At 49.1% G+C, this 27,896-nt stretch overlaps 1 protein-coding gene across 2 annotated transcripts; it reads left to right on the top strand.

Annotated features, from left to right (window-relative positions):
* The first annotated feature begins 6,243 nt into the window (after positions 1–6,243).
* TRIM63 (tripartite motif containing 63) lies at positions 6,244–18,697 on the top strand. Of its 2 annotated transcripts, XM_027582689.2 has the most exons (9): positions 6,244–6,570; positions 7,428–7,600; positions 10,609–10,777; positions 11,538–11,633; positions 12,809–13,042; positions 13,779–13,801; positions 14,139–14,263; positions 16,524–16,592; positions 18,110–18,697. In XM_027582689.2, the coding sequence occupies exons 1-9, from the start codon at positions 6,412–6,414 to the stop codon at positions 18,118–18,120; spliced, it is 1,059 nt and encodes a 352-aa protein (XP_027438490.1). In that variant the 5' UTR covers positions 6,244–6,411; the 3' UTR covers positions 18,121–18,697. The 2 variants fall into 2 exon arrangements, with proteins under 2 accessions (XP_027438490.1, XP_027438481.1); XM_027582680.1 differs by lacking the exon at positions 18,110–18,697 and having other exon boundaries at positions 16,524–16,666.
* The last annotated feature ends 9,199 nt before the right edge of the window (positions 18,698–27,896 follow it).

The following is a 27,896-nucleotide window of genomic DNA, read 5'->3' as shown; positions in this document are numbered from 1 at the left end:
TTAGTAGAGGCCCAGCCACGAGCAATCAATCAATCAAAAATAATAGTGCCATAATTATTATTATCTTTCAACTCTCCTTTTCCTCTCCAGGCCCAGCCCATTGCCCCCACCGCTTTGCCTGGCCCCTACCCAGCTGGGACCCCCTTGGGCATTAAGCTCCTCCTGTGAGTAACAGACTTTGGGGGTAGTCCCAAATGACGTCTGTCTCTCAGCAGGGTGATGTTCTACAAGTCACTTGATTTCTCTGAACTTCAGTTCCCGATGTGTCCAAATGAGAATCATAACACCCTGAATCATTCTCTGACAAATTAATGGCACAGAGGAATGGGAGGGAAGGCAATTACTATAGATTAAAAGTGATCAATGAGATAAATTCACCAAAATGCCATGTATAAGACCTTATTTGGATCTCATTTGTACAAACGAACTGTAAAAAGACGTTTGAGGTAATCTGCGTCCCCTGAAAATGGTTTGGAAACTAGATAATATTAAGAAATTCTTGTTATTTTTGTTAGCTATGATAACAGCATTGTGATTATGTACAAAAAAATCCTTATCGGTTAGAAATGCTTACTGAAGTATTTATGGATGAAATTACTTGATGTCTAAGATTTGCTTTAAGTTATTTCAGACAAGGGGCACCTGGGTGGCTCAGTCAGTTGTGTCTGCCTTCAACTCAGGTCACGATCCTAGGGTCCTGGGATTGTGCCCCACGTTGGGCTCCCTGCTCAGAGGGGAGTCTGCTTCTCCCTCTGTCTCTCTCTCTGCCAGTTCCCCTGCTTGTGCTCTCTGGCGCTCTGTATCTCTCTGTCAAATAAATAAGTAAAATGTTTAAAAAAATATTTCAGACAAAAGAAGTGTGTGAGGGTGTAGATGAAGTAAGATTGGGGAACTGTTGGTAACAGTTGAAGCTGGGTTTGGTTACATGAGTTCATTATACTATTCTCTCTACTTCTGGGTGTTTGAAATTTTCATTAATAAAGAGTAAAACTGAAAAAAATTTTAAAAAAAGTAAATATTGGGGCAGCTGGGTGGCTCAGTCAATTAAGTGTTTGCCTTCAGCTCAGATCGTGATCCCAGGGTCCTGGGATTGAGCCCCACATTGGGCTCCCTGCTCAGAGGGAGGTTCTCTCTCTTCCTCTGCCCCTTCCCCTGCTCATACTCTCTCTCTCTCATTCACTCACTCTCTCTCTCAAATAAATTAAAGCTTAATAATAAATAAATAAGCAAGGAGATGTGCAAAGAGGGAAGCAGTAAAATGTAGTAGTCAAAAGCTCTGGATCAGATGCACCGCTGACACTCCTTGTTTGTCTCTTCATCTGTCAGTCCATAGCTTTCTAGTATGTTCCAGCAACTGGTAATGATACTAGTTTATAACTTCCTGGCTCTGATCCTGGCTCTGCCACTTACTGGCTGGGTACTTTGCCAAGTGACTTAACCTCTCTGAGCCTCTTTGCTCAGCTGCAAAACAGGGAAAATCATGACGTGTGCCTGAATTATTTTGATGACTGAACAGGAGAGGATGGATGGGAAGGGCTTAGCACAATGCCTGGCCCGCAATAAGCACTCAATAAATGCTTCAGCGTGAGGAGCACTGGGTTAGGAGGCAGGCCACCTTGGATGTGAACCCCAGCTCTTTTCTGCTGCTTGGGCTGTGTGACTTTGGCCAGGCCAATTAACTCTCTGAATCTTGTTTCCCCCGGGGAAAAAATGGAGATCATAATACCACCCTCGCAGAGCTGTGGGGAGGATTAAGTGACAAGACATGTTTTGATGCCCAGCATGGCCCACGTGGGAATTCCCCTTTCCTCACCTCTTGACTTTCAGCAGCGCTGGCCTGGCTGAGGCCCAGGATGGAGCGGATCCCACTGTCCATTTGTGTGGCTTTTGCACCCGGACTGCCAAGTGTGGCTGGACAAAGTCAACACAACCATGTGAATGGCTCCTCACAAATAGAAGGCTGTGGTTATGAAACACCAGTGAGGCACAGCCCTTCCAGCCCTCTCTAGGGCACTTCCTCCTGCACTGGCTGGTCCGCCCACTCATGCTCCCCGTCCCCCTGCTGAGCCTCAGAAGTTGGCCTCAACTCCCTCTTGACCGAGGTCATCAACCTTTCTCTCCACTTCCCAGCACCTGATTCTCACCTCCATCCTCTCCTCTTTCCTGTCCTCCCAACTCAAGACATAGAGTGTCCTTCTCCTTTTTGAGGCCTGAATTGTTCACTCCATCACCCCCCTTCCAATCTTCCAGTACTTTCTCTCCAATGTGTCAGCCAAAACAAACTCGCTCAGGTACCTTAATCTTTCCCAAGTCTGACAGTGACCCTATTTCTCCCTCATTCACTAGTCCACTCATTGAAGAAGTATTTGTTGAGGGCGCCTGGGTGGCTCAGTCGTTAAGCGTCTGCCTTCGGCTCAGGTCATGATCCCAGGGTCCTGGGATCGAGCCCCACATCGGGCTCCCTGCTCAGCGGGAAGCCTGCTTCTCCCTCTCCCACTCCCCCTGCTTGTGTTCCTGCTCTCGCTGTCTCTCCCTGTCAAATAAATAAAATCTTAAAAAAAAAAAAAAGAAGTATTTGTTGAGGGTGCCTGGGTGGCTCAGATGGTTGAGCGTCTGCCTTCGGCTCAGGTCATGATCCCAGGGTCCTGGGATCGAGTCCCGCATCGGGCTCCCTGCTCCTTGGGAGCCTGCTTCTCCCTCTGCCTCTCTTTCTCTCTCTGTCTCTCATGAATAAATAAATAAAATCTTTAAAAAAAAAAAAAAGAAGTATTTGTTGAGGGGCGCCTGGGTGGCTCAGTCATTAAGCCTCTGCCTTTGGCTCAGGTCATGATCCCAGGGTCCTGGGATCGAGCCCTGCATGGGGCTCTCTGCTCAGTGGGAAGCCTGCTTCTCCTCTCCCACTCCCCCTGCTTGTGTTCCCTCTCTCACTGTGTCTCCCTCTGTCAAATAAATAAAATATTTATTTTTTTAAAGATTTTATTTATTTATTTGAGAGAGAGAAAATGAGAGATAGAGAGCACGAGAGGGAAGAGGGTCAGAGGGAGAAGCAGACTCCCCGCTGAGCAGGGAGCCCGATGCGGGACTCGATCCCGGGACTCCAGGATCATGACCTGAGCCGAAGGCAGTCGCCTAACCAACTGAGCCACCCAGGCGCTGTAAATAAAATCTTTAAAAAAAAAAAAAAAGAAGAAGTATTTGTTGAGTGCTTACTGTGTGCCAGGTACTGGGGGTACAGAATCAACAGAGACAGTCTTTACCCTCAAAGTCTTCAAGGTCCAAAGGGAGAATCAGACTCACAAACAGATGATGATAAGATGACAGGTGGGAAGAAAAGATGGACCCATGTTTGATGCAGAGATTGACTAGGTGTGCAATTGGGGGGGGGGACGGGGAGCCCAAGGTGAGCTCTCAGCTTTTTGGTCTGTGCAAAATGGATGAATGGTGGCGTTGTTGGCTGAGACACGAGGCAAGGAAAATGCAAGGAGGAGCTAGGTGTTGGGGGAAGATGGTGCGTTCTGTTTGCGGGTATGAGGAGTTCGAGGTGCTGTTGGGACATCCCAGGAAGGATCTCCAACAAATTTTCCGCTTAAGGGAGAGAGAGGTCTGAACTGGAATTAGAGCTGTGAGAATCATCGGCATCTAGGAGGTGGAGTCTTGAATGTATACAGAGTGTTCTCTGCTGCAAGTAACAGAGTAATTACACTATGATGACATTTGTTATCGCAGATCTTAGATAGTCAGGAGGGGGGCAGGTCCAGGGATGGGCAAATCAGTAGCACAGTGACTGCATCAATGTCACCTGTGCTTTCTACAGGCTCTCCTTGCTGTTTTCAGGGAGTGGATGTCTCCCTGAGACTTGTCCCCCCTTGGCTGCAAGCTAGCTGCCCCACCCTCTCACAGCTCCATTCAAAGGCAAGAATGAAGCTTTCCTTTTGCACTGCACTTTTTATGAGGGAGGAAATCCTTTATCTTTAGCCCACTTCCATGAACCTTGGGTCTCCCAGGCCATACCTATATCACTTAGGCAAAAGGCAATGGGATTACCATGATAGGTTTAAGCTTTAGTCTCGTGTGGCCTTGGAGAGGTCCACCTGCCTGGAGAACGGTGCTGTCTGATATCTGAACAAAACTGAGGTGTGAGCAAGGAAGAAGGGATGGCCTTTTTTCAACCCTCCCCCTCTTCCAACCCCTAGCTGGCCTGGCAGCGTTGACCTGAAGTTCAGTAGAGATAGGAGGAGCTTGGGGGACACCGGGGTGGTTCAGTGGGTTGAGCTTCAGACTCTTGATTTCGGCTTGATCCTGATCTCGGGGTTGTGGGATCGAGCCCCACATCTCGCTGGGCTCTGCGCTCTGCAGGGAGTCTGTTCCTCTCTTTCTCCTTCTCCTTCTGCCCCTCCCCCTGCTTACAGGCTCTCTCTCTCTCTAAAAATAAATAAATAAATCTTTATTAAAAAAAAAAAAAAGGAGCTTGGGCTCCTGAGTCAAGCAAGCCTGGGTTCATGTCCTAGAGCCATTTCTTGCAAGCTGTGTTACTTCATGCCAGTTATTTTATGCTCTGTACTGGAGTTTCCTCATCTGTGGAATGGGGATAAAACAGTTCTTACGTTGTGGGCTTTTGCAGTGATAAAATGAAATAACTCGCACGAAGCACTTTGCACGGTGCCTGGCACTGGGTAAGTGCTCAGCAAAAACTAGCCATTAGCATTTTGGCGGGGACCACCCTCTCCTTAAAGTTCCCCAGCCTCATGGGGCACCTGGCTGGCTCAGCTGGAAGAGCGTGCGACTCTTGATCTCGGGGTTGTGAGTTTGAGCCCCACGTTGGGTGTAGAGATTACCTAAAAATAAAACCTTAAAAAAAAAAAATTCCCGGGGCGCCTGGGTGGCTCAGTTGGTTAGGCGACTGCCTTCGGCTCGGGTCATGATCCTGGAGTCCAGGGATCGAGTCCCACATCGGGCTCCCTGCTCAGCGGGGAGTCTGCTTCTCCCTCTGACCCTCTTCCCTCTCGTGCTCTCTGTCTCTCATTCTCTCTCTCTCAAATAAATAAATAAAATCTTTAAAAAAAAAAAATTCCCCAGCCTCTTGCCCTCTGGGCCTCCTCCTCTTTCTATGACTGGTTCTTGCCCCCATTTCCTCCCCTCACCCCTTACTCACTAGATGATGGCTTTAACCATCAACTCTTCTTCGGGCTGAGGTGATCTAACTTTCTCTCCTACTGCTCTCCTTCTGTGAGACCCCGATACTCTTGTATGCTCCACAGTCCCTTAGGCCCATCCTTGAGGCCCGCTGTCACTGCTCCCACCTTGCCCCAGCACCCGACAGTGGCTGGACCCTATAACCTTTTGCCTGAGATTCTACCTCAAAAATAGCCATCAGAACTACTCTAGTGACTTCTACCTGCCAACACAGAAGATGTCCAGAAGAACATAGAGAAACATTTAAAATTTGTGCAGAGAGCAGAGGGGAACATCTGGAAAACCTCTAAGTGTCCAGATAAGGCTTCATGGCACCCCATAAGAGCTATTTCTGTTTGCCTCCCTCCCTGGGCTGTGAGCTTCTCAGGGTAGGGAAAAGGATTACTCACTTATCGGTCACCTGGTGCCTGATGTATGGTTAGTACTCAGAGAAAGGTCCAATGAATGAAAAAGATTCCTGGCTTTGCCACTGGCTTTCCAAGTGACTTTGAATAAGGTCCTTTCCTTCTCTGGACCGCAGGGTCAAAATCTATAAAACAAGTATTATGTCTCAAGGAAACCCTTTCAACGTTAGAGTGAACTTAGTGGCCAGGGATGCAGGAGGGATGGGCTACCTGGGGTGGGGTCTCAAGGTCTCTAGCAATATTCTGTGCTCAAGGATGGGCTCAGAGAGAGGGGTTGCCCTGACCCCTCTTCTTGGGAGCTACTCGGTCGGTACTCTAGAGGAGGGGGTTTAGGTCAGTGAGGGATCACGGCCTATTAATCCTGCAAATCCTAGTGGCTCACTCTTGGGGCCCCTAGCTGGCTTACCAGCCTGGTATGGGAGACCAGTTTCTGGGGAAAACTCGGGTACCCTGTCCTCCCCGCCACGCCTGCCCACGAACAGGCTGTTCTTGTTTACGACCCTCCTTCGGGAGAACAGCCATTGCTCATCCCTACATGTGATTTGAGAGGGCCTGTCTTTCAGGCCTGGAGGAAACTCAAGCCCCAGCCAGCCACTTGGCATCGGAATGTTCAGCTGGTCCCCTCCTGGGGCTCATGTGACCGAGACCCAGCTATAAATATCAGAGGGGCCTCAGACCAAGACAGAATTCGGGCACCAGGAGAAGACAAAGAGGCTCTGGGTGGGTATTTTGTGACAAAGGCAAGAACCCAGGTCTACGTAGAGCGAGGCAGGTGAAGGAGGCAGCCAGGTGAACCCCCACACCTCCTGACAATATGGATTATAAATCAAGCCTGATCCAGGATGGGAACCCCATGGAGAACCTGGAGAAGCAGCTGATCTGTCCTATCTGCCTGGAGATGTTTACCAAGCCGGTGGTCATCTTGCCTTGTCAGCACAACCTCTGCCGGAAGTGTGCCAATGACATCTTCCAGGTCAGTGCCGGGCAGCGCCAGGTCCTGGGCCCCAGGTGGCCGCTCAGTATTCCTGGGGTGAAAGCCATTGTCTCTTAGTCCAGGACTTCTAAACCAGGGCTGGCTTTCTCCCGTCCAGAGCGAAGCCCCTGCAGAGGCCTCTGGGCTGAAGGGGGCTCAGGGGCGGCGGCTCTGGCTGCCCCATTCCTCCTCCAGGACGCCTGTTTCCCATTCCCACCCTGCCCATAGCTCCCCCACCGCTGCCCTGAGCCCGCAGTCGACTCTCCAATCAGGAGTCAAATGCCTCAAGCGATAAGTGGGAGAGGCAGGCGGAGAGGAGAGAGAAACCAGACCTCTGGGGCTGGAGCCAGCTCCCTGGTGGCAGGCGGCCCAGAGCTTTAGGAGGAGGAGGGAGGCCAGGAAGCCCTGGGCAGTAGAGGCATCTTCCCTCTTTGAGGCTGGTTCCCTATAATATGGGGCTGGAGGGGATCCATCTCCTTGACAAAGGAATGGGAGGAGTGGCCTGGCAGGGAGGCAGGACTCAAGGTTCCCAGAAGCACTTTACAAAATGTTGTCTCACAATTTTATCTTTGAATTAGCAGCCCTATGAGCTAGGTCTAATAATAATGCCCGTTGAGTGAATGGGTTGGAGGCTTGGGGCAACAAGGTCATTCAGAGGATAACCGTGACTTGAACCTATGTCTGACTCCGAAACTTGCTTAGGTGTTTCTCAGGTGCTCCCCGTTGTAAGTGGGCTGGCTCTCATCTCAGGATGGGGAGCTCCAGGTCAAATGGTTTGACATGAATGGTTGGTGGAAGCAGGAAGAAGGACAATTGGAGACTGTCCCAGGCCTCACCTCTGCCCTTGCCACCTGCAGGCCGCAAATCCTTTCTGGACCAACCGGGTTGGCTCCGTGTCCATGTCTGGAGGCCGTTTCCGCTGCCCCTCCTGCCGTCACGAGGTGATCATGGATCGTCATGGAGTGTACGGCCTGCAGAGGAATCTGCTGGTGGAGAACATCATTGATATCTACAAGCAGGAGTGCTCCAGGTCAGTCCGCCCGGCTGCCGGGAGCCCATCCTTCCTCCCCAGCCGGTCTGGGCCCAGCTCTCCCAGGCTTCTTCCCATCTGCCAGGGATCCAGTGCTCTGGCTGCAAGAGCTACACTCCCCAGTCCAGAGAGCCATCTCTCTCTTCCTTGGGCAGAGCAGAGGCTCATCTCTATCCCCCAGCACGGGCTCTCAGTGTCACTCAGTGAACAGGAAGAGCCCACACATTAGGTTGCCCTCCCAGGAGAGACTGAGACAGGAACCAGGGGAAGGGTGAGATGTGACAGGGAGAGGGACGCACTGGGGCCAGCTAAGTGGCCGCGACAAGCAGAGAAAAGCACCCAGAGAGAACACAGCAGGGTCTCTCTATAGTGAAGGTAATAGCTGTCATCACGGGCCCTGGGGAAGCTTCCTCCTGCTGATCCACAGCAATCCTGTGGACCAGTCACGACCTTCATCATCCCCATTTCACGGTTGAGGAAGCTGAGACTCAAAGAGGTGATGTCAATTGCCCAAGCTTTCCCAGCCGGGAAGAGAAATGGCAGAGAACAGCCTCATAGATCTGGCCCCAAGCCTCCCTGTTTGTGAAATAGCAGCTCCATCCTGGGTAGAACTTGTGGGAACGCAATTTGTGCAGTGTGGCCTCAACCCGGGGAGAGACACGGCCACCAGGGGGCTCTTTACTAATCCGGACAAGACTTCCAGGCTCCTGCCCTCAGGCCCTTTGGTCTGAAACCGTCACCCAGTGCTGCCTGCAGGCAGTGTCCTGCCCAAGCACAAGGGACAGACCAGTCTTAGGGAGAAAAATCCCTCACCGGGCGAACCGTTGGTGAGTCCGACTGTCACTAAGACACTGTGGGAACTTGAGTGAATCTTTGGGACTTCATTTTCCCTGTCTGCAGAAGAGGACGGTAAGGTTTGTTATTGTGACTCTCAAATAGGGTTTTGATGGGAAATGTTAAACGTATCAAATATTTATGGAGCACCTCCTGTGTCTCAGCGCCGTACTAAGCATTTTCCGTGCATGACCCCCGTTTAATTCTCACAGTAATCCATTTGGCATTCTTACCCTCATTTTCCAGTGAGGAAATGGAGGCGCAGAGAGGGTCAGAGGTTTGCCCAGGGCTACTCAGCAAGCAGTGAAGCTGGGAGGGAGCCTGTCTAACTACTCCATGGTGAACGTTCTGAACTGGTATTGCCTCTGTGTTGCTAGAGTTCAACATTACAAAAGTGCAGATAGAGTGCTGATCATTCTTTTTTTTTTATGATTTTATTTATTTATTTGACAGAGAGAGACACAGCGAGAGAGGGAACACAAGCAGGGGGAGTGGGAGAGGGAGAAGCAGGCTTCCCGCGGAGCAGGGAGCGCGATGTGGGGCTCGATCCCGGGACCCTGGGATCATGACCTGAGCCGAAGGCAGACGCCCAATGACTGAGCCACCCAGGCGCCCCTGATCATTCTCATAATAATAAAATCAATATGGCCCCTAAGTATGGCAGCCCCCAGCCCCGAAGGGTCGACCTATGAAGAGCATGTTATGTCTGAACACTTCGGGGCCTTTCCTCATAGTCGAATGGCAGGGAGAGCTGCCCTTTTTGGAGGGTCTCCTCTGTGCTAAGCTCTACACACATCCCAGTAGCTTTGGGATAAAACCAAGGCTCAGAGAGGTGAAATCACTTGCCCAAGGTCACAAAATGAGTGAGTGGCAGAACAGTCTGGATTTGAACCCAGGTGCTGATGCCTGGGCTTGGGAGAATGGGCATCGGGGATGGCAGTGGGCATGGGCACCAGACCCTCAGGATCTTACCTCACCTCTGCAGTTACTGCCATTCCGGACCTCCCCTCCCCGGGCGGGGGTAGAGCCAGGTGGCAAAGGGAGACCCCTTGCCAGCGGGAGGGGCCCTGGGCTCAAAGATGAAAGCTAAGTCTGGAAAGGGACTTATTTAAGAACCTGGAGAGGTAATAATGCCTGGGGTGTGACCAGTTGTGCAAGGCTGTTCAGAGGTGAGGCGTTGACATGGGCGGGGTACAGTCATCACTGACATTTGTGAGATGCTTGCTGGGTTAGGGGCTGGGAAAGCAGCAGCAGTGTAGACATGGGGTTGGCTCTAAATGAGTGTAGAGTCTAGCTGGGGAGGGAGGACTTAGCCCCCCAAAACTGAGCCTCAGATGGGAAGTAACTGATGCCCCGAGAGAAACACAACATACCGGAGTCCCTAAGTAGAGAATGCGACCGAGGGAGAAAAACATTCTAAGAATGTGTGTTTAGGAAGGGAAAAAAACCTTCTCGACTTTAAGTCAAGGCTTAGGGCTGAGCTGTTAGCCATCCCTGGGCTGCCCGGGTTCTGGTCGTGTGACTTGGGGCCCACACATTTCTTCTTTCTCGGAGCCTGGGGCCGCCCTCATGGCATGCTTACTGATGTATTCTCTCCACCTGCACTGAATCACCACCTCCTCCCTGCCACACATACACAGCAGAGATGAGAAGAACCAGCAAGTTTCCCTGCTTCGATGGTGGTTACAGCCTGGTGGATTAAATATAGAAATCAGTGAGGCCATGAGTATAAATTACTTTGCTCAGAGTCCGGCCTGCCGTAACCAAGCGCTATGGGGACTATAATTAGAGCAAGTGCGCTCTTGCCCCCCCACCCCGCCCTGACTTAATGGGTGACCTTGGGCAAGTCAATTCACCTTTCTGGGGTGTAGTTTCCTCTTCTCAAAAATGTCTCCCGTCCCAACCCTGGGATTCTATAAGCTTTCCCATGTTCGGCTCTGGTGGGGCCGAAGGCCAACTCTATCACTGGCCTCGGAGTCCGAGGATTTGAGGACAGTCTTGGTGTCGCTGGCTTTCCTGCTTCTGGGTCTCCAGAAAATGAAAAGGACTGGGGAAGCCAGTCACTGAGGGCTCAGGCTCTAGATCCGGGGTGGTCCCCTGGAGCTGGAGAGGAGACAGGGACTCTGGACACCGCCCCCGCCCCCGGTCTGATTTGCGATTCTTCTCCACTGCAGTCGGCCCCTGCAGAAGGGCAGCCACCCCATGTGCAAGGAGCACGAAGACGAGAAAATCAACATCTACTGCCTCACGTGTGAGATGCCCACGTGCTCCATGTGCAAGGTGTTTGGGGCTCACCAGGCCTGTGAGGTGGCCCCGCTGCAGAGCGTCTTCCAGGGACAGAAGGTACTGGCCAGTGCTGCCTCTACCCCCAGCCTGGGCCTGTGGGGCACGGCCAGATGATTCAGGATGTGGATTTGATCCCTGTCCCTCTGCTGAGCCGGCCTTTCAGGAATAGTCCCTCTGGAGGGACTTCCCAGGCCACAGAGGGAGGTGGCTGAGCTCATGGGTTATACTTATACCACTTGAGAGCACCTGGGTGTGGCCACAGGGGAGAGAACAGACCCCTGGGTCAGGCCACCAGGGTCCTCTCAGGCCACGACTTCTAAATCCCAGGGTGCCTCGGGCCCCAGATACCTCTTCCTGTGCTGATTACCTCTCCTGCGGCAGAAAGTGGCCGAGAACCTTCCCCCGGGGCCCCCAGGCCTGTGGGAGTCCCATCATCCTGCCCATGCAGTAAGCGGTGGCCCCTCTTTCCGTACATTTTTCCCTGCCTCCCACTCTTCTCTTGATCTCTCTCTTCTAGAACTCTCCAACTCTATTTCTTTTCTGCATCCCTTCTTTCCTAGAAACAAACTCCTCCTCTGACAGTACGTTGCTGTTGTATTTTGCTCATGTCCACTTTTCTGGGCCTCATTTGTAATATCAGGGATGCAGTATCTCCCTGATGTTCTCTGCTCTGGACCTGAGCAGCACCTCAGAAAGAGGCTCTTTCTAGCAGAGAGGGGAAGGAGGGTGCCACTCCCGAGAAGACAGGCCCTGAGACTATTTCTGTTTCTCCTTCTCTTGATCCGACCCCCCCCCCTCGCCCCGCCCCACCATCTAGACTGAGCTAAGTAACTGTATCTCCATGCTGGTGGCGGGGAACGACCGTGTGCAGACCATCATCACTCAGCTGGAGGACTCCTGTCGAGTGACCAAGGTGAGGGGGAAAAGAGCTCTGTCTGTGGTCCGAAGCCTCTCGGTGCAGCCTGGTCTCTGGAGTGAAGGCTCACCTGGGAGTGGTAGCTACTGGTTGGGGCCTGGAGGCTGGGGTGTTCAAGAGGGGATGGTGGAGTGAGGACCAACTAATCCATTCATCCACTCATTTACCAAATGCTTCTGGAACACAGCTGTGTGTCAAGCCCCATCAAAGGCTCTGGGGATGGGGTGGTGACCAAGACAGACCTGATTCCTGACTTCAAGGAGCATCCCAGCAATAATTCTTAGTATTTCTTCAGCACTGGCAGATTTCAGAGCATTGTCTTCAGGGTGTGGTAGACTAAAGCTTTTCAAACTTTAAAGTGCATTCAGATCACCCCGGGATCCTGTTAAAATTCAAGTTCTGATTCAGTAGGTCTGGAGGGAGGCATGAGGTTTTGCATTTCTTTCTAACAAACTCGCGGGATTTGCCCAGCTTGCTGGTCCAGGGACCACACTGTGAGTAGATAGACTGCGGAGGCAGAAGGAAACTTTTCTATCTCCGCAAAAGCATCCATAATTTTCCATCTCCACTTGGGGTGGGGCCTGGAGATGAGATTGGGGGGAAAGGATCATCATACTCCTGGTGGATGGAGAGTTGTGTGAAGGATGGTTTCAAAGGAAGGAGGGATGCATAGTTACTACTCATGAGATGCTTCCAGTCTGATGAGATACTATTATTATGCCTATTCTACAGGTAAGGAAACTAAGATGCAGTGTCTGTGTTGGAGAGAAGGGAGCCTCAAGGAGGAGGAGCTGTTTCTCCGCCCCTGCTAGGACGAACTGAGGCAGAGCTTCCTGAATCCAGTCTTGATCCTAAAATGGGGGCCGGGGGGAGGGACAGAGTGACTTGGGAGCACACAGGGGGCCCAGAATCAATCACCCCATCTGACCCTGGAGTCTCTAATTTTGAGGAGGGGGCTAGCTTTCTCCATGACACCAGCCTCCAAACGTTACTGGTCTGCTAAGGAGCTATGAGACCTCAGCAAGTGCTTTCTTTTTCTAAGCCTTCATCTCGCCTTCTGTAAAATGGAGGTGTAGCAAGGTATCTTCCAGCTTCAGACCTGTGACTCCTAGCACACCCGGGGATAGGGAGGAGGACCCCACAGGGTGTGACTCTGAGATTTCTGTCCCCAGGAGAACAGTCACCAGGTAAAGGAAGAGCTGAGCCAGAAGTTTGATGTACTGTATGCCATTTTGGATGAGAAGAAGAGTGAGCTGCTGCAGCGGATCACGCGAGAGCAGGAGGAAAAGCTCAGCTTCATCGAGGCCCTCATCCAGCAGTACCAGGAACAGCTGGACAAGTCCACTAAGCTGGTGGAGACGGCCATCCAGTCCCTGGACGAGCCTGGCGGGGCCATCTTCCTCATGGTGAGCAGGATGAGGAGGCTGTGGGCAGTCACTTCAACTCACCGGCTCTGACTAAAGTGCAAGTCATGCTCCATCAAGCCATTTAAAGCTCTAAGCCTCAGTGTCCTCATCTATAAAATGGGCATGCAATGATTCCTCCCTTCTTTCCTCTTAACTGATTTTGTGAGGATCCCATAAGAGATGTTTGTGAAATGGCATTGTAAGGTGCAAAATGCAGTGTCCACATAGAGCCTATTCACTGAGCACATTCTATTAGTCAGCCACAGAGGCAGAGGTGATAGAGATGAATGGGACACAGCCCTGCCCTAGAAAAGCTTGCTGGGTTGGGGGGGGGTACATAAGAGGATCAATGATAAGATTTCACAGCTCAATAAAAATTTCCTAAGCATATACTGTGGACCAGGCTTTGGGCTAGAGACTGGGTATAAAAAGGTGATTAGGGTATGATTCTCATCTTGGAGATTGGGGGGTTTAAGAGTGTTTAGAATGATACCCAGAAAATCCAAGCATCCTGCCATGACAATGGAAGGGTTCTAGAGTGATGCCCAAAACCTGTGCAGTCCATGAACAGAAGGAAAAGACCCAAGTGCTGTTCAACTCAGGGCAGGGAGCAGGTCCCAATGAGGCTAGGGAATGGCACCAAGGGCCCATCTGTGGCACCATCACTGGTTTTGCTGATTTCTTGGGGCCACTTCTTCTGTACTCCTAACCCTTTGCTCTCTCTTTCTCCCCACAGAGTGCTAAGCAACTCATCAAAAGGTCAGTGTCTCTCCAGGACTATGATCCAAGGCCCCAGCTCCCACCAGGGCCTCTGATCTCTGTCCAGTGGGCCTCCCCCTTTGCATTAGGTTGGCTGGGAGGGTCTTGGCCCAGGCTAGCTTTCCTGGCCTTTGCATCCCCTGCCTTCTTGCCCCCCCCCATTCTGCCTGTGACTGGAGAGGCAATACCCCACCCTCCAGGGGGAGCATCTAGGTGCAAGGCAAGGGTGTGGGCACACATACGTGCACTGATATGAATTGGAGCTAAGACACCCCTTCTTTCACTGAGGCCCAGAAATCTCATCCTGCCCCCCTCTTTCTCTCTTCCTCCCCCACAGCATTGTGGAAGCTTCCAAGGGTTGCCAGCTGGGGAAGACAGAACAGGGCTTTGAAAATATGGACTACTTCACTTTGGACTTAGAGCACATAGCAGACGCCCTGAAGGCCATCGACTTTGGGACAGGTAAGGGAGGTGGTGGTGGCATACGTCTGTTTCCCTCCTTCACCCCTGGCAATCTGCTTCCCTGCCGCTGAGCCCCACCTGGAGGCAGGTACAATAGCAAACAGCCAAACTCATATGGCCAACTTCAGCATGAGCCCAGAGCCCGCACAATACCTGGCACATAATTTTGCTCAGTAAATTATGTACGGATCCACTGCAGGGAGGCATGGGGCAACAGAGCATATGGCAACTGGAGTCAGGCAGATTGAGTTCACATATTGGCTCTACCACTTGTTATCTGTGTGAACTTTGGTGAGCCCCTCTCCCTCTCTGAGCTGCATTTTCTTTTTCTTTTGTAATTTTTATTTATTTTAACTAATCTCTACACCCGACATGGGGCTCAAACTCATGACCCTGAGAGCGAGAGTTGCATGTTCCTCCGCCTGAGTCAGCCAGGTGCCCGTGAACTGCATTTTCTACCTTTAAAAATTAGAGGTGGTCCTATTAATAATGACCACATCATGGTGCTCTGGCAAAAAGTGAGAGAGAGAGCGATGCAGAGGAGTTTGTCAGGTACTAGACAACAACTAGTTGTTACTGCCTCAGGCTGGTCTTAGCTTCAGCTTCTTAATGTTGCCATCTCTGATACTCGGGCACCTTAATTTACCTGTATCATGTCCTCATTTCTGTTTGCAATTACTCTATCATAGAGTACCTATAATAATTATAACAACACAACCATAACAATAATAAGGGAAAAGTAATAAGGGGAAATGAGGAAACCAGATGAAGAGCAAAGATTTAATAATTTGCTCAAGGGCACACAGTTGCGAGGTAGCTATTTGGCAACAGAGAGAGAGCAGATCCAATTTTGCTAGGTGTTGTATTGCTTTGAGAGGAGATGCTCCGAGGACCAGCTGAGAAAGACAGAACTGGCACGTCTCGTGTTGTGTCCCATAAGCTTTCCGAATCTGGTGTTGAAGCTATGCTCAGAGCTCCAAAATACCCTGCTCGTTATATTCTGTCATTTAACTTTATGAGGTAGTTTCTATCGTCATTTCCATTGTGTAGTTAGGGAAGTAAAGCCAAGAGAGGGTCAGTAATTTGCTGGAGGCCACACAGCTAGTAAGTAGCCCACGAGGACTCCACCAAGGGCCATCCGGCTCCCAAGACCCTGAGGTGGATTCCATGAGACAATGCATGTAAGACGTTTGGTGCACGCACACACACGCACGCAGACACACACGCACACGCAGACATACATACACAGATACACACACGCACGCACACACACGCACACAGACACACACACGTGCAGACACACACGCGCGCACACACACAGACACACACACGCAGACACACACACAAAAGACACTTGGCACAACACTTGGCACATAGTAAGTGCTCGGCAGATGCTGCTAAGAGCAGTTAATTGTGATAATAATTAAACAACAACAACAAAAAACCCTGAGTTACGCACAGGTCCCAGCTATGTAGCTGGAAATTGAGCTGACATTTTGGAGGCATGAACTCTTTCAAACCTCTCCCTACACACTCTTGACAAATGCCCTGGCTCTCTGGTGACCCCCTCAGGGGCCCAAAGCATTAAGGAAGAGGCTTGGGAGAGGGTGGGGGATGGAGAACAGACAAGTTCCCTGTTAGTGGAGCTTGAAGGTGATGTCCCAGGATGGGAAGGTGAGGACACAGGTCGCCGTCTGTCAGCTTCAGAGAGCTATCAAGGAGATGGCCCCAGGAGTGGCCCCCACCCCACAGCCACCCCTTTGTAGGCTGTGGAATGAGGAAAACTGGACAAGGAGTGCTAGGCAAGCAGATTTCAAAGGCTGAGCAAATTCCTCCAAGACAAGGACTCTGATCCCTGAGAACCAGGGAGTCCATTCTTCCCAGGTGAGGTGTCTCTGTCTAACTGGGGGATGTGCAGAAGCACCAAGTGTGCTTCCCCCAAAGTCCCCTCTGGTTACTGGCAAGTCAAGTGATAGATGCTGCTGTTGCTACTAGAACAAATGGGTGTGTTGAACCTCCCTCCTTTGGAGGGGTGTGGGAAGGAAGGAGGAGGCCAGTGGGAGGAGGGAGAGGACCTCTGTGCAGCTTAGGTATGGCAAGCTCATCACCTCCGGGGCCACAGATGTCACCGCATGGCCATGTGGTCCCAACTGGGTGTGGGAAGGGTTTTGGATGAATGCTGTCTCCAGCCTGGTGCCCCTTGGAGCAGCTCCTCTGAGGAACTGGCCCCATCCTAACACAGTTGTTCTTTGTCACACAGATGAGGAAGAGGAAGAGTTCATTGAAGAAGAAGAAGATCAGGAAGAGTCCACAGAGAGAAAGGAAGAAGGTAAGAAATTCATCTACCTTCATTTGTTCGTTCGTTCGTTCAGTCATTCAACAACATGAAATCCTGGCTGTGGGCAAAGTCCTGTGCTGGACTGTGGGGGTGATGCCGATCTGTGGTGATGGTCCTAATATGTGTTTTATACCTTTTGAGGGTAAAGTCCCGTTCCCTTTATCCTTAGAGAAAACAAAACAAAACAAAACCCAAACTATTTATAATAAAAAGCTCTCATTTTATATCTAAATGACCTTCCTGAGTGGAAGGCAAAATACAGTATAACAGACATAAAAGACAAGGGACTTAGGAGCCAGGCTTGGCCCACTGAGATCTTTTGTTTGGCCAACACAACATTTAAAATTTTTGAAATTAGGGCGCCTGGGTGGCTCAGATGGTTAAGCGTCTGCCTTCAGCTCAGGTCATGATCCCAGGGTCCTGGGATCGAGTCCTGCATCGGGCTCCCTGCTCCTTGGGAGCTTGCTTCTCCCTCTGCCTCTCTCTCTCTCTCTCTCTCTCTCTCTCTCTCTGTCTCTCATGAATAAATAAATAAAATCTTTAAAAAAAATTTTTTTTTTTGAAATTAATTGCCAACATTTTAAAAATTAGGAGATGGGGGCGGGCAGGTTTTTTGTTTTTTTAAGAGAGAAAAAGAGAGAGAGAAAGAATCCCAAGCAGGCTCCAGGCCCAGTCTCACAACCCTGAGATCCTGACCTGAGCCAAAATCAAGAGTTGGAGGCTTAACCGGCTGCACCACCCAGGCACCCCTGTTTTTGTTTTTTTTTTTAAGGAAATTTCAACTAAGAATCTGGATTTCCACCTTCTTGTGAAAATTTGGGAAGAACAATGCTCGCCCCCCTCCCTAATCCTAGAGAGCTGGCTCCGGGCAAGGGCCGCCCCCTTTGCCAGTTTGCTCCGCCCACCGCAGTTAGCCTGCAGGCTTTACTCCGTCACGGCCTCCGCGGGCCCCTGGGGGCATCTGATCACCCACGTGCCCTCGGGCAAGTCATTTAGAAAACTCTCTGAGCTGCAGAGCGTGGTTAAGAGCCTGGGTTCTGAATCGCAGCTTTCCCACAGACGAATGGTATAATCTTGGGCTGTTCACAACTTTTCTGAGTCTGGGGCTGCTCATCTGTACATGGGGGCATGATATTACTGACTTCAAAGGATTCTAGGGAAGAGTAAATGAGATCATCATTTAGCACAGCGGCGCATAGAAAGGACGTGTTTGCTAATTAGCACGTTTGCTAATATCATTTTTCAAGCCAAGTTACTATTGGAACTAAATTCCAATCCAGTTGAAAAATACAGGATACTCTTTTGGAGTTTCGTATTGGATGTGCAATCCATGGTGTTTTGACAACTAAATTCTATTTTGGTTTAAAAAGGCAGAGGCCAGGCAGGAACTGGAGTCTGATAATTTTGTCACTGGGGCTTGGTAAGCCCTGGATTCCACTCCCCCCGCCCCCCCCCCCCCCCCCCCCGGGCCCGGTCTCACCTTGTGTTTCTTTGTCTTTTTCTTGTAGGACACCAGTAAGGAGCTGGATGAAGGAGAGACCTTCTGGATGCAAAGAGACTGGGGAGGGTGGGGATGGGCCCAGCTGCCTTGATGACAGGCCCAGGGTGGGAGGGGTCGGGGCCCCTGGAGGGGCAATGGGAAGGCGTGTCTTCTCTCTGCTGGGAGAGAGCAGGGACTAGTAGTAGGACCCCCACTGCTGTATCCAGCAGCCACTGAACCAGAATTGGAAACATGCTTGAAACAACCACACAGGACACTTTTCTACGTTGGTGCAAAATGGAATATTTTGTACATTTTTTAAATGTGATTTTTTTTGTATATACTTGTATATGTATGCCAATTGGTGCTTTTTGTAAAGGAACTTTTGTATGATAATGCCTGGTCATTGTGTGACCGGCTGGTGTTAGAAAGAGGGGAGGGAAGCCAGGCTGACAAAGCTGCCCTCTTCCTTTCCCGGGAGGGAGAGCTGGGTAGCACTGACAGGCCTAGAAAGTGCTGTACCGGTGTCAATGCCCATCCCTGACATAGTGGATGGCAACTGAGTTTGTGTTACATGTTGTTTCAATAAATGCACAGTGCTCTCTTTCTGTTATTACCAAAAGAGCTGGGGGTTTCATTCAGCCTGTTGTTCTGGAGAGAAGAGCTCAGAGAGGGGGTGGACGGGGGGCGTTGGGTGGGGGTCAGAGGGCCTGACCGGATGTGTGCTGCAGGCTCAGTCGGTTTCCATCCCATCAAAGAAGAAATTCTTTAAACTAGCATTTCCCAATGGGAGCGCCATGGAAAACTGGCCCTGAGAGGGGGTCCTCAAGAAGCTGGTTCAATGCCTTGTTCTCTGGTTCTCCAGAACACTGAGACTGAAGCAAAGCCTCAATGCTGAAGCCTGGGTGCGACCCCAGGGGGCAGCCAGAGTGAAGGGAAGTGGCAGCGGGATAGGAAAGGAGTGAAGCACATGCGGGACATTACTGAGCTGGCCACAGCTTCACCAAGAGCCCCCCACCCGCCACCGCGGTTCGCTCAGTCACGTGAGATGTTTCTAGCAGGTCATAAAGAACACAGCACGGCTCAAAGCAGTGCATCAGAGGGAAGGGGGAGGGAATTTCGTCTCTGTCTCAGGATGGAAGTCGGCCTCCCAGAGTGTTAATTCCCTTGCACCTGCCAGGTGGCACCACCTGACCCCTTGGGGCAGCTGCAGCGGGGGAAGGGGGAGGCTCGAAGGCCCACCCGACTGCAGGTGGAGGGAGCAGAGCCTCCGGGGCGCAGTTAGGTTGGAGCTGTTGCTGCTACCACCACAGGGGGCGCAACAGCGGCTCGGCGGGAGCCCAGACTTAATGCAGGGAACGCCAGCCACCCAGCCACCAGAGCTAGGGGATGGATGAGGCCATGACCAAAGCCGAAGTAGCATCCGGGGTCTCCGTGAACAAGGAGCCAAGGGGCCAGCAGAGAGGTCAGGCTGAGAGGATCCGAGGAGGCACATTACTGGGTCTGAGTCACTGCAACTTATACATTTGAGGAACACCGCAGAGTCTGCCCCATTTTTTCAACATTCAGCAAGGTAAGGGCTCTGAGCAGTCCTGCCATAAAGAAAACTGTTTAACCTTAGACAATGATCAGAACATCTAGTTCATGGTGTTTGAAATGCTGCCTCTTGATATTTCCTGGTGGACTGAGTATTTAACCCAGCATTTCCCAGCTTATTCGTTCATGTGACATTGTCCAGAACTAGTGTCCTGTGGAGCTCCCTGTATGAAAGTGCTTTAAACCCATCACACCTCTGGGGCGCCTGGGTGGCTCAGCTGGTTGAGCGTCTGCCTTCCGCTCAGGTCATGATCCCGGGGTCCTGGGATCAAGCCCCACATCGGGCTCCCTGCTCTGCGGGAAGCCTGCTTCTCCCTCTCCCACTCCCCCTGCTTGTGTTCCATCTCTCGCTGTGTCTCTCTCTGTCAAATAAATAAATAAAATCTTTAAAAAATAAAAAAAATAAAATAAACCCATCACGCCTCTGCCCATTTTCACTTCTGGGAGTTTTTCCAAGGCTAACTCAGTCCCTAATTTTGAATTTTCAAAATTTTCTCTCATTTCCAGTCCTTTCTCAAGTTATTATTATTATTTTTTAATCAATTGTGGTGTCTAAATGGGGTGTCTCTCCTGAGAGGATGAGGACCCCCAAATGTGGGGTGACTGACAGGGTGGAAGTCGGTGGTGCGGGTGGTGACAAGAATTCACCTGAGGCGGGACGCCTGGCTGGCTCAGTTTATAGAACATGTGACTCTTCTTCTTCTTTTTTAAAGATTTTATTTATCTGAGAGAGAGGAGAGAGCACGAGCAGGGGGCAGTGACAAGAGGGAGAGGGAGAAGCAGACTCCCCACTGAGCAGGGAGCCCAACATGGTCTGCATCCCAGGGCCCCAAGATCATGACCTGAGCTGAAGGCAGGCTCTTTTTTTTTTTTTTTAAAGATTTTATTTACTTATTTGACAGAGAGGGACACAGCAAGAGAGGGAACACCAGCAGGGGGAGTGGGAGAGGGAGAAGCAGGCTTTCCGCAGAGCAGGGAGCCTGATACGGGGTTCCATCCCAGGACCCTGGGATCATGACCTGAGCTGAAGGCAGATGCTTGACGACTGAGCCACCCAGGCACCCCTGAAGGCAGACTTCTAACAGACTAAACCACCCAGGCACCCTGAGCATGCAACTCTTGATCTCAGGGTTGTGAGTTCAAGCCCCACATTGGGCATGGAGCTTACTTAAAAAAAAAAAAAAAAAAGAAACCAGAAGAGACCCTGAATAGCCAGAGGAATATTGAAAAAGAAAAGCAAAGCTGGCGGCATCACAATTCCGGACTTCCAGCTCTATTACAAAGCTGTCATCATCAAGACAGTATGGTACTGGCACAAAAACAGACACATAGATCAATGGAACAGAATCGAGAGCCCAGAAATGGACCCTCAACTCTATGGTCAACTTATCTTTGACAAAGCAGGAAAGAATGTCCAATGGAAAAAAGACAGTCTCTTCAACAAATGGTGTTGGGAAAATTGGACAGCCACATGCAGAAGAATGAAACTGGACCATTTCCTTACACCACACACAAAAATAGACTCCAAATGGTTGAAAGACCTAAACGTGAGACAGGAGTCCATCAAAATCCTAAAGGAGAACACAGGTAGCAACCTCTTCGACCTCAGCCGCAGCAACTTCTTCCTAGAAACATCGCCAAAGGCACGGGAAGCCAGGGCAAAAATGAACTATTGGGATTTCATCAAGATAAAAAGCTTTTGCACAGCAAAAGAAACAGTCCACAAAACCAAAAGACAACCGACAGAATGGGAGAAAATATTTGCAAATGACATATCAGATAAAGGGCTAGTATCCAAAATCTATAAAGAACTTATCAAACTCAACACCCAAAGAACAAATAATCTAATCAAGAAATGGGCAGAAGACATGAACAGACATTTTTCCAAAGAAGACATCCAAATGGCCAACAGGCACATGAAAAAGTGCTCAACATTGCTCGGCATCAGGGAAATCCAAATCAAAACCTCAATGAGATACCACCTCACACCAGTCAGCATGGCTAAAATTAACAAGTCAGGGAACGACAGATGTTGGCGGGGATGTGGAGAAAGGGGAACCCTCCTACACTGTTGGTGGGAATGCAAGCTGGTGCAACCACTCTGGAAAACAGTATGGAGGTTCCTCAAACAGTTGAAATTAGAGCTACCATTCGATCCAGCAATTGCACTACTGGGTATTTACCCCAAAGATACAAATGTGGGGACCCGAAGGGGTACGTGCACCCCGATGTTTATAGCAGCAATGTCCACAATAGCCAAACTGTGGAAAGAGCCAAGATGTCCATCGACAGATGAATGGATAAAGAAGATGTGGTATATATACACAATGGAATATTATGCAGCCATCAAAAGGAATGAGATCTTGACATTTGCAACGACGTGGATGGAACTGGAGGGTGTTATGCTGAGTGAAATAAGTCAATCAGAGAAAGACATGTATCATACGACCTCACTGATAGGAGGAATTCTTAATCTCAGGAACAAAGTGAGTGTTACTGGAGTGGTTGGGGGTGGGAGGGATGGGGTGGCTGGGTGATAGACATTGGGGAGGGTATGTGCTACGGTGAGTGCTGTGAATTGTGCAAGACTGTTGAATCACAGATCTGTACTTCTGAAACAAATAACACAACATATTTTAAGAAAAAAGAAAAAGAAGAAGATAGCAGGAGAGGAAGAATGAAGGGGAGTAAGTCAGAGGGGGAGACGAACCATGAGAGATGATGGACTCTGAAAAACAAACTGAGGGTTCTAGAGGGGAGGAGGGTAGGGGGATGGGTTAGCCTGGTGATGGGTATTAAAGAGGGCACATTCTCCATGGAGCACTGGGTGTTATGAACAAACAATGAATCATGGAACACTACATCAAAAACAAATGATGTAATACATGGTGATTAACATAACAATAAAAAATTTAAAAAAAGAATGGAAAAAAAAATTCACCTGTCGCAGAACAAAGGAGATAGAAGTTTACTGATTACTGAATACAAGGGAGCAGAGGTGAGGCTGTCTGCAAGGGGGCAGTGGGTGGTAGCTGTTTATAAAGGGGGAGATGAGGAGGTGTGGTGATGTATGGACTCTTCCCCCTTTTTGGTAGCTGTGTCTCGTTGTAAGTAGCGCATTGGCTAGTTCGGGCCTATGGGTATTTTGAGGTGGGTCGCCTGATGAGCCTGTCTGTATTCAGCCAGGTGGTTGCTGTGAGCCCTTTCGACATTCCATCGCTCAAGCCCATTTGCCTAAAAGCGGCCTCTACCCCCATCCCCGACCCCGACAGATGGACAATGACAAATCTTTGGCATTTAGGTGGAGGTCTCATCTTCAGTAGCTTCTTCCTGCTGAATGAGGGGCATAAAGATGTCCTTACCTAAACTTGTCAGTCCATCAGGGGGTCTGTGCAGTTATATACCAGAGCATGGTATTATCTTAATGTGCGGATAGGCGATTTGAGTGAAATTCCTTGGCGGCCAGGTCCATGAGATTTGGGGAGGGGACCCTCCTATGGTAGGGGTTGGAATCCCTGTTGAGCCATCAACGGGGGAATTGTTGGATTCTAGAAGAGACAAATTTAACAAAGAGATTAAAGAGAGGGGGACCAATAATTAGGAGTAGGGGTATTGAGGCCAGGGGTCCTAAGAAGGGAAGGAGTTAGAGTAGTCATGAGGAGGTTTCTTTCCAGGAAAACCATCCTTGCGTTGCATGGCCCCAGAAGGAGGAAACCAAAAGAAGGTTATGATGAGAAAGACAAAGCTTAGCCCCAAAAGGGGTGAGGACTGTATTGTGAGAGCAGAACACCAAGGGAGGGGAGAGCTCCAGGTAAGTTATGATTTCTGACCAAGTAAATTTGGAGAGGTCACCCTGAGGGAAAAGGTCAAGAATAAAGTCTTGGAATTGGAAAGGAGAAATGGTGAGAGTTTCAGGAGGAAAGTATTTAGGGAGTTTTCTAAGACAATATCATAGAATGATTGAATGGAAGAGAGTAGGGATTAGCAATGGGCCAGATTCATGGGTCTCTAAGCCTCTAGGTGTGTCATTTGAATAACAGGTGTAGATCTCCAACAGTGTACTTAGAGGAGGGCTCCTTATCCAGGGCTGGAGCAGTCTTGATTCTGGAAAGATGGATCCACGGGGAGAAGCCGTGATGTTTTTCTGCTATTAGAGCGGTCAAGTGAATTTGATGGGGCCAGGCCCACACAGGTTCAAGTGGCTTTTTGTCCTGCAAAGAGTGTTAAGGTATGTATACTCAATCCCTGGAAGTAAGTTTTGGATGTATGTTACCTGAGAAAGAGGGGTCAGGTTTTGGATTGTACTGGTTTTGATGGTCATTAATGGCGGAGACAGTTTGCCCTAGGGATATAACATACTGTGTAATTAGAATAACAAAAAGAAAAAGAAGCCCAACTAAGAGTCCTTTGATAGTTGACAAGAATCTTCCTCAAGTCCAGTAGTTTAACCAATCATTAAAGGAGAGAGAGAGATCTTTTAAAGCACCAATTTGAGTATTTTTTTAAAAAAGATTTTTATTTATTTGACAGAGAGAGACACAGCAAGAGAGGGAACACAAGCAGGGGGAGTGGGAGAGGGAGAAGCAGGCTTCCCGTGGAGCAGGGAGCCCGATGTGGGGCTCGATCCCAGGACCCTGGGATCATGACCTGAGCCGAAGGCAGACGTTTAACGTCTGAGCCATCTAGGCGCCCCCCATTTTGAGTATTTATGTCAGTTAGTAACCCTGTCACATTTTGTCCTTTGGAGTATATACATAACACTCTGTTTTAGTAAAGTATGTTCCTCCTTGAGCTGCAGTCAGGATATCAAGGGCCATTAAGTTTTGGAGGGCTACCTTTTGAATTTGTGGGTGACTATAAGTTGGGTTTGGTTAAAGGTGGCTGTTGTATGCTTGGCTAAAGCCTCCATTTACAATTTTATATTGTTAGACGTAGTTCTTGGGACAAATATGGCTAAGGGATAAAACCATCAGGAAGCCCTCTTTATTTGAGGTCTAGCCTTAACAATATCCTAATTATGAGGAATCCCTGTCAAATGGTAGAACATTTGTCCGGCGTATGGGCATCCAGAAGTGTATCATCCAGTCCAATCATAAGGAAAGTGGGGCCATCTATTTTCTCTACAAGTCCATAGTTAACCACATGGAGTGGGGTACACTCTGGCTTTTAGGGAGCCATTTTGTCATCCCAGCCACACAGAATTGGTCAAGGTGCTAGTTGGGTTATACGATTGTTGGGGAATCCATTCCATTTTCCAGTTGTTCAAATAATCATATGTCCATGGGGTCCTGTTATTATCCCCACAGGATAACAAGCACAGAGATTGTCTATACATGAGCTACTGTGGCAATTTCTCTGAAGTTTACCTCAAGTTGTCTAGCTCAGGCAAACAGCAAACATCCAGAGACAGGCAGAGCTAGGATTTAACATCCACAAAGGTGTGCTATGGAATCATTATTTTTCTCTCTGAAATCACCCTTATTTCCAGAGATAAGCAAATCAAGAATAACTCATTTGGACAAACCATGAGAGACGATGGACTCTGACAAACAAACCGAGGGTTCTAGAGGGGAGGGGGGTGGGGGGACGGGTCAGCCCGGTGATGGGTATTAAGGAGGACACGTTCTGCGTGGAGCACTGGGTGTTATGCACGAACAATGAGTCGTGGAACACGACGTCAAGAACTGATGGTGCGATGTATGGTGATGAACATAACAATAAAAAATTTAAAAAAAGAGAGAAACTCATTTGAAAAACAAGTCCAATTTTAACAAACTTGACCTAATCATTTACAGAAGCTTAGCAAGAGTAGTGATTGATCATTTAGATCTTTTAAAATTTGCTTTGCTGGGGCGCCTGGGTGGCTCAGTTGGTTAAGTGACTGCCTTCGGCTCAGGTCATGATCCTGGAGTCCTGGGATCGAGTCCAGCATCAGGCTCCCTGCTCAGCAGGGAGTCTACTTCTCCCTCGGACCCGCCCCCCTCTCATGTGCTCTCTCTCTCTCAAATAAATAAATAAAATCTTAAAAAAATTTTTGCTTTGCTGGAACTCTTTATAAGGAACCTCAATTGAACTTTTAGTAGCCTCTCTAGGCCAGAAGCCAAGACCAAATACTTGCCATCAGTCATGCTTGTGATACCTGTGGATTTGGGCAAATTCCTCTTCTCGAGGTCCCCAAAATATCCTGAGGTTCCTGCACCTACCAGGAAGTGACATTCTTTACTCACCTGGTAAGGTTTCTGAGAACCCTGTAAGCAGGTATCAGGTCAAATTTTCAAGGGGTTTTTTTGGCTTCATGTTTCATAAAGTCAGCCTTACTTCCTTAGAGCTGTCTGGTGATATCTGAGTCTATTCAGGTCTCTCTCAAAAATGACACTCCAGTTAACGCCTTTGTAAAATAACCAATGTTCCCAATGGTGTCCTGTTACAAGGAGAAGAGATTTTTATTGAACTTAGGAAAATAACTATGATTGCCATGAATGAAAGAATACTCACTGAGACTTTTTGAATTTCAGAAGGTTCAGATAGAGAAGTTAAGTGCTTCAGGGCACCCGGTGGCTCAGTCGGTTGAGCTTCTGACTCTCGATTTCAGCTCAGGTCATGATCTTGGGGACGTGAGATCGAGCCCCACATCAGATCAGGTCTGCTTATGATTCTCTCCCTCTGCCCCCCACCCCCTGCTTGCATGTGTGCATGCGTGTGCGTGTATATGCGTGCATGTGCGCTTTCTCTATCTAAAAAAAACAAACAGGGCGCCTGGGTGGCTCAGTTGGTTAAGCGACTGCCTTCGGCTCAGGTCATGATCCTGGAGTCCCGGGATCGAGTCCCGCATCGGGCTCCCTGCTCAGCGGGGAGTCTGCTCCTCCCTCTGACCCTCTTCCCTCTCATGCTCTCTCTCTCTCTCATTCTCTCTCTCAAATGAATAAATAAAATCTTTAAAAAAAATAAAAATAAAAAATAAAAAAACAAACAAACAAAATTTAAATATCTTAGGAGGAAGTTTCCTTAATCTGGAAGAGCAAACATTAGAGAGCCAACAATGTTTTGTTTTGTTTTTTCAAGATCTTATTTATTTGAGAGAGAGGGAGAGAGCATGAGCAGGGGGAGGGGCAGAGGGAGAGGGAGACAAGCTGACTGCACTGAGCAGGGAGCTCTACTAACCCAGGACCCTGGGATCATGACCTGAGCCAAAGGCAGACACTTAACCCTACTGAGCCACCCAGGTGCCCCAAGAAAGCCAGCAATATTTTAATTTTTTTTAAAAGATTTTATTTATTTATTTGACAGAGAGAGACACAGCGAGAGAGGGAACACAAGCAGGGGGAGTGGGGAGAGGGAGAAGCAGGCTTCCCACGGAGCAGGGAGCATGTGGGGCTCAATCCCAGGATCCTGGGACCATGACCTGAGCCCAAGGCAGACACTTAACGACTGAGCCACCCAGGTGCCTCCGAGCCAGCAATATTTTATTATTTTTTATTATTTTTTAATTTTTTTTAAAGATTTTATTTATTTGACAGAGAGAGATAGCGAGAGCAGGAACACAAGCAGGGGGAGTGGGAGAGGGAGAAGCAGGCTTCCCGCTGAGCAGGGAGCCCGATGTGGGACTCGATTCCAGGATCCTGGGATCATGACCTGAGCCGAAGGCAGACGCTTAACGACTGAGCCACCCAGGCGCCCGAGCCAGCAATATTTTAAAGAGGAGTCACAAAAACTATAATCATTTTCCTCAGTTCATTTAGTTCTATGTTACTAATTTTTGTTCAGTTTGAATGCAGCTTTTTAGTTCTGGAAATTCTTACCCATTTCAGTTTTATGATCTTAAAGATATCAAATACCTGTATTTGTCAAAAGCCCTTTTTATGAATCTCCTTGAATATGAAACACATTTTGCAAAAGCATCAGAACAATAACTATAAATGACAAAGAACTCAGAAATGGACATTGTTAATGACCTGATATGAGAGTTCATTATGATGCAGTTGACAAGGAAATTCAGTTATTTCTGTGACACATCAAATCTCAGTGAAGTTTGTTAAAAACTGTAGAAAGTTTCAAAGCACCTGTCTAAATAGGATTTCAGATCATCAAAGACCTGCTAGAGACAAAACATAGAAACTGGTTTTTCTGGGCAGACAAAGGAAAGAAAAAACTTTGTTTACATTTTCTTATCAAGAACAGACCAACAATCCAAGAAAACTTAGTCTCTTTAAAAGAGAGAA

This window comes from Zalophus californianus, chromosome 4 (genome assembly GCF_009762305.2).
Source record: "Zalophus californianus isolate mZalCal1 chromosome 4, mZalCal1.pri.v2, whole genome shotgun sequence".
Classification (NCBI taxonomy): domain Eukaryota; kingdom Metazoa; phylum Chordata; class Mammalia; order Carnivora; family Otariidae; genus Zalophus; species Zalophus californianus.
The sequence above is the reverse complement of the archived record's forward strand: the minus strand, read 5'-3'. Positions and strand labels throughout refer to the sequence as shown.

Excerpts from the sequence above, each read along its gene's own strand:
- TRIM63 (XM_027582680.1), top strand. The coding sequence starts at position 6,412 with ATGGATTATAAATCAAGCCTGATCCAGGATGGGAACCCCATGGAGAAC. Across the intron at positions 10,778-11,537 it reads GCGTCTTCCAGGGACAGAAG|ACTGAGCTAAGTAACTGTAT; the intron begins GTACTGGCCAGT and ends CCCACCATCTAG. Across the intron at positions 11,634-12,808 it reads ACTCCTGTCGAGTGACCAAG|GAGAACAGTCACCAGGTAAA; the intron begins GTGAGGGGGAAA and ends TTCTGTCCCCAG.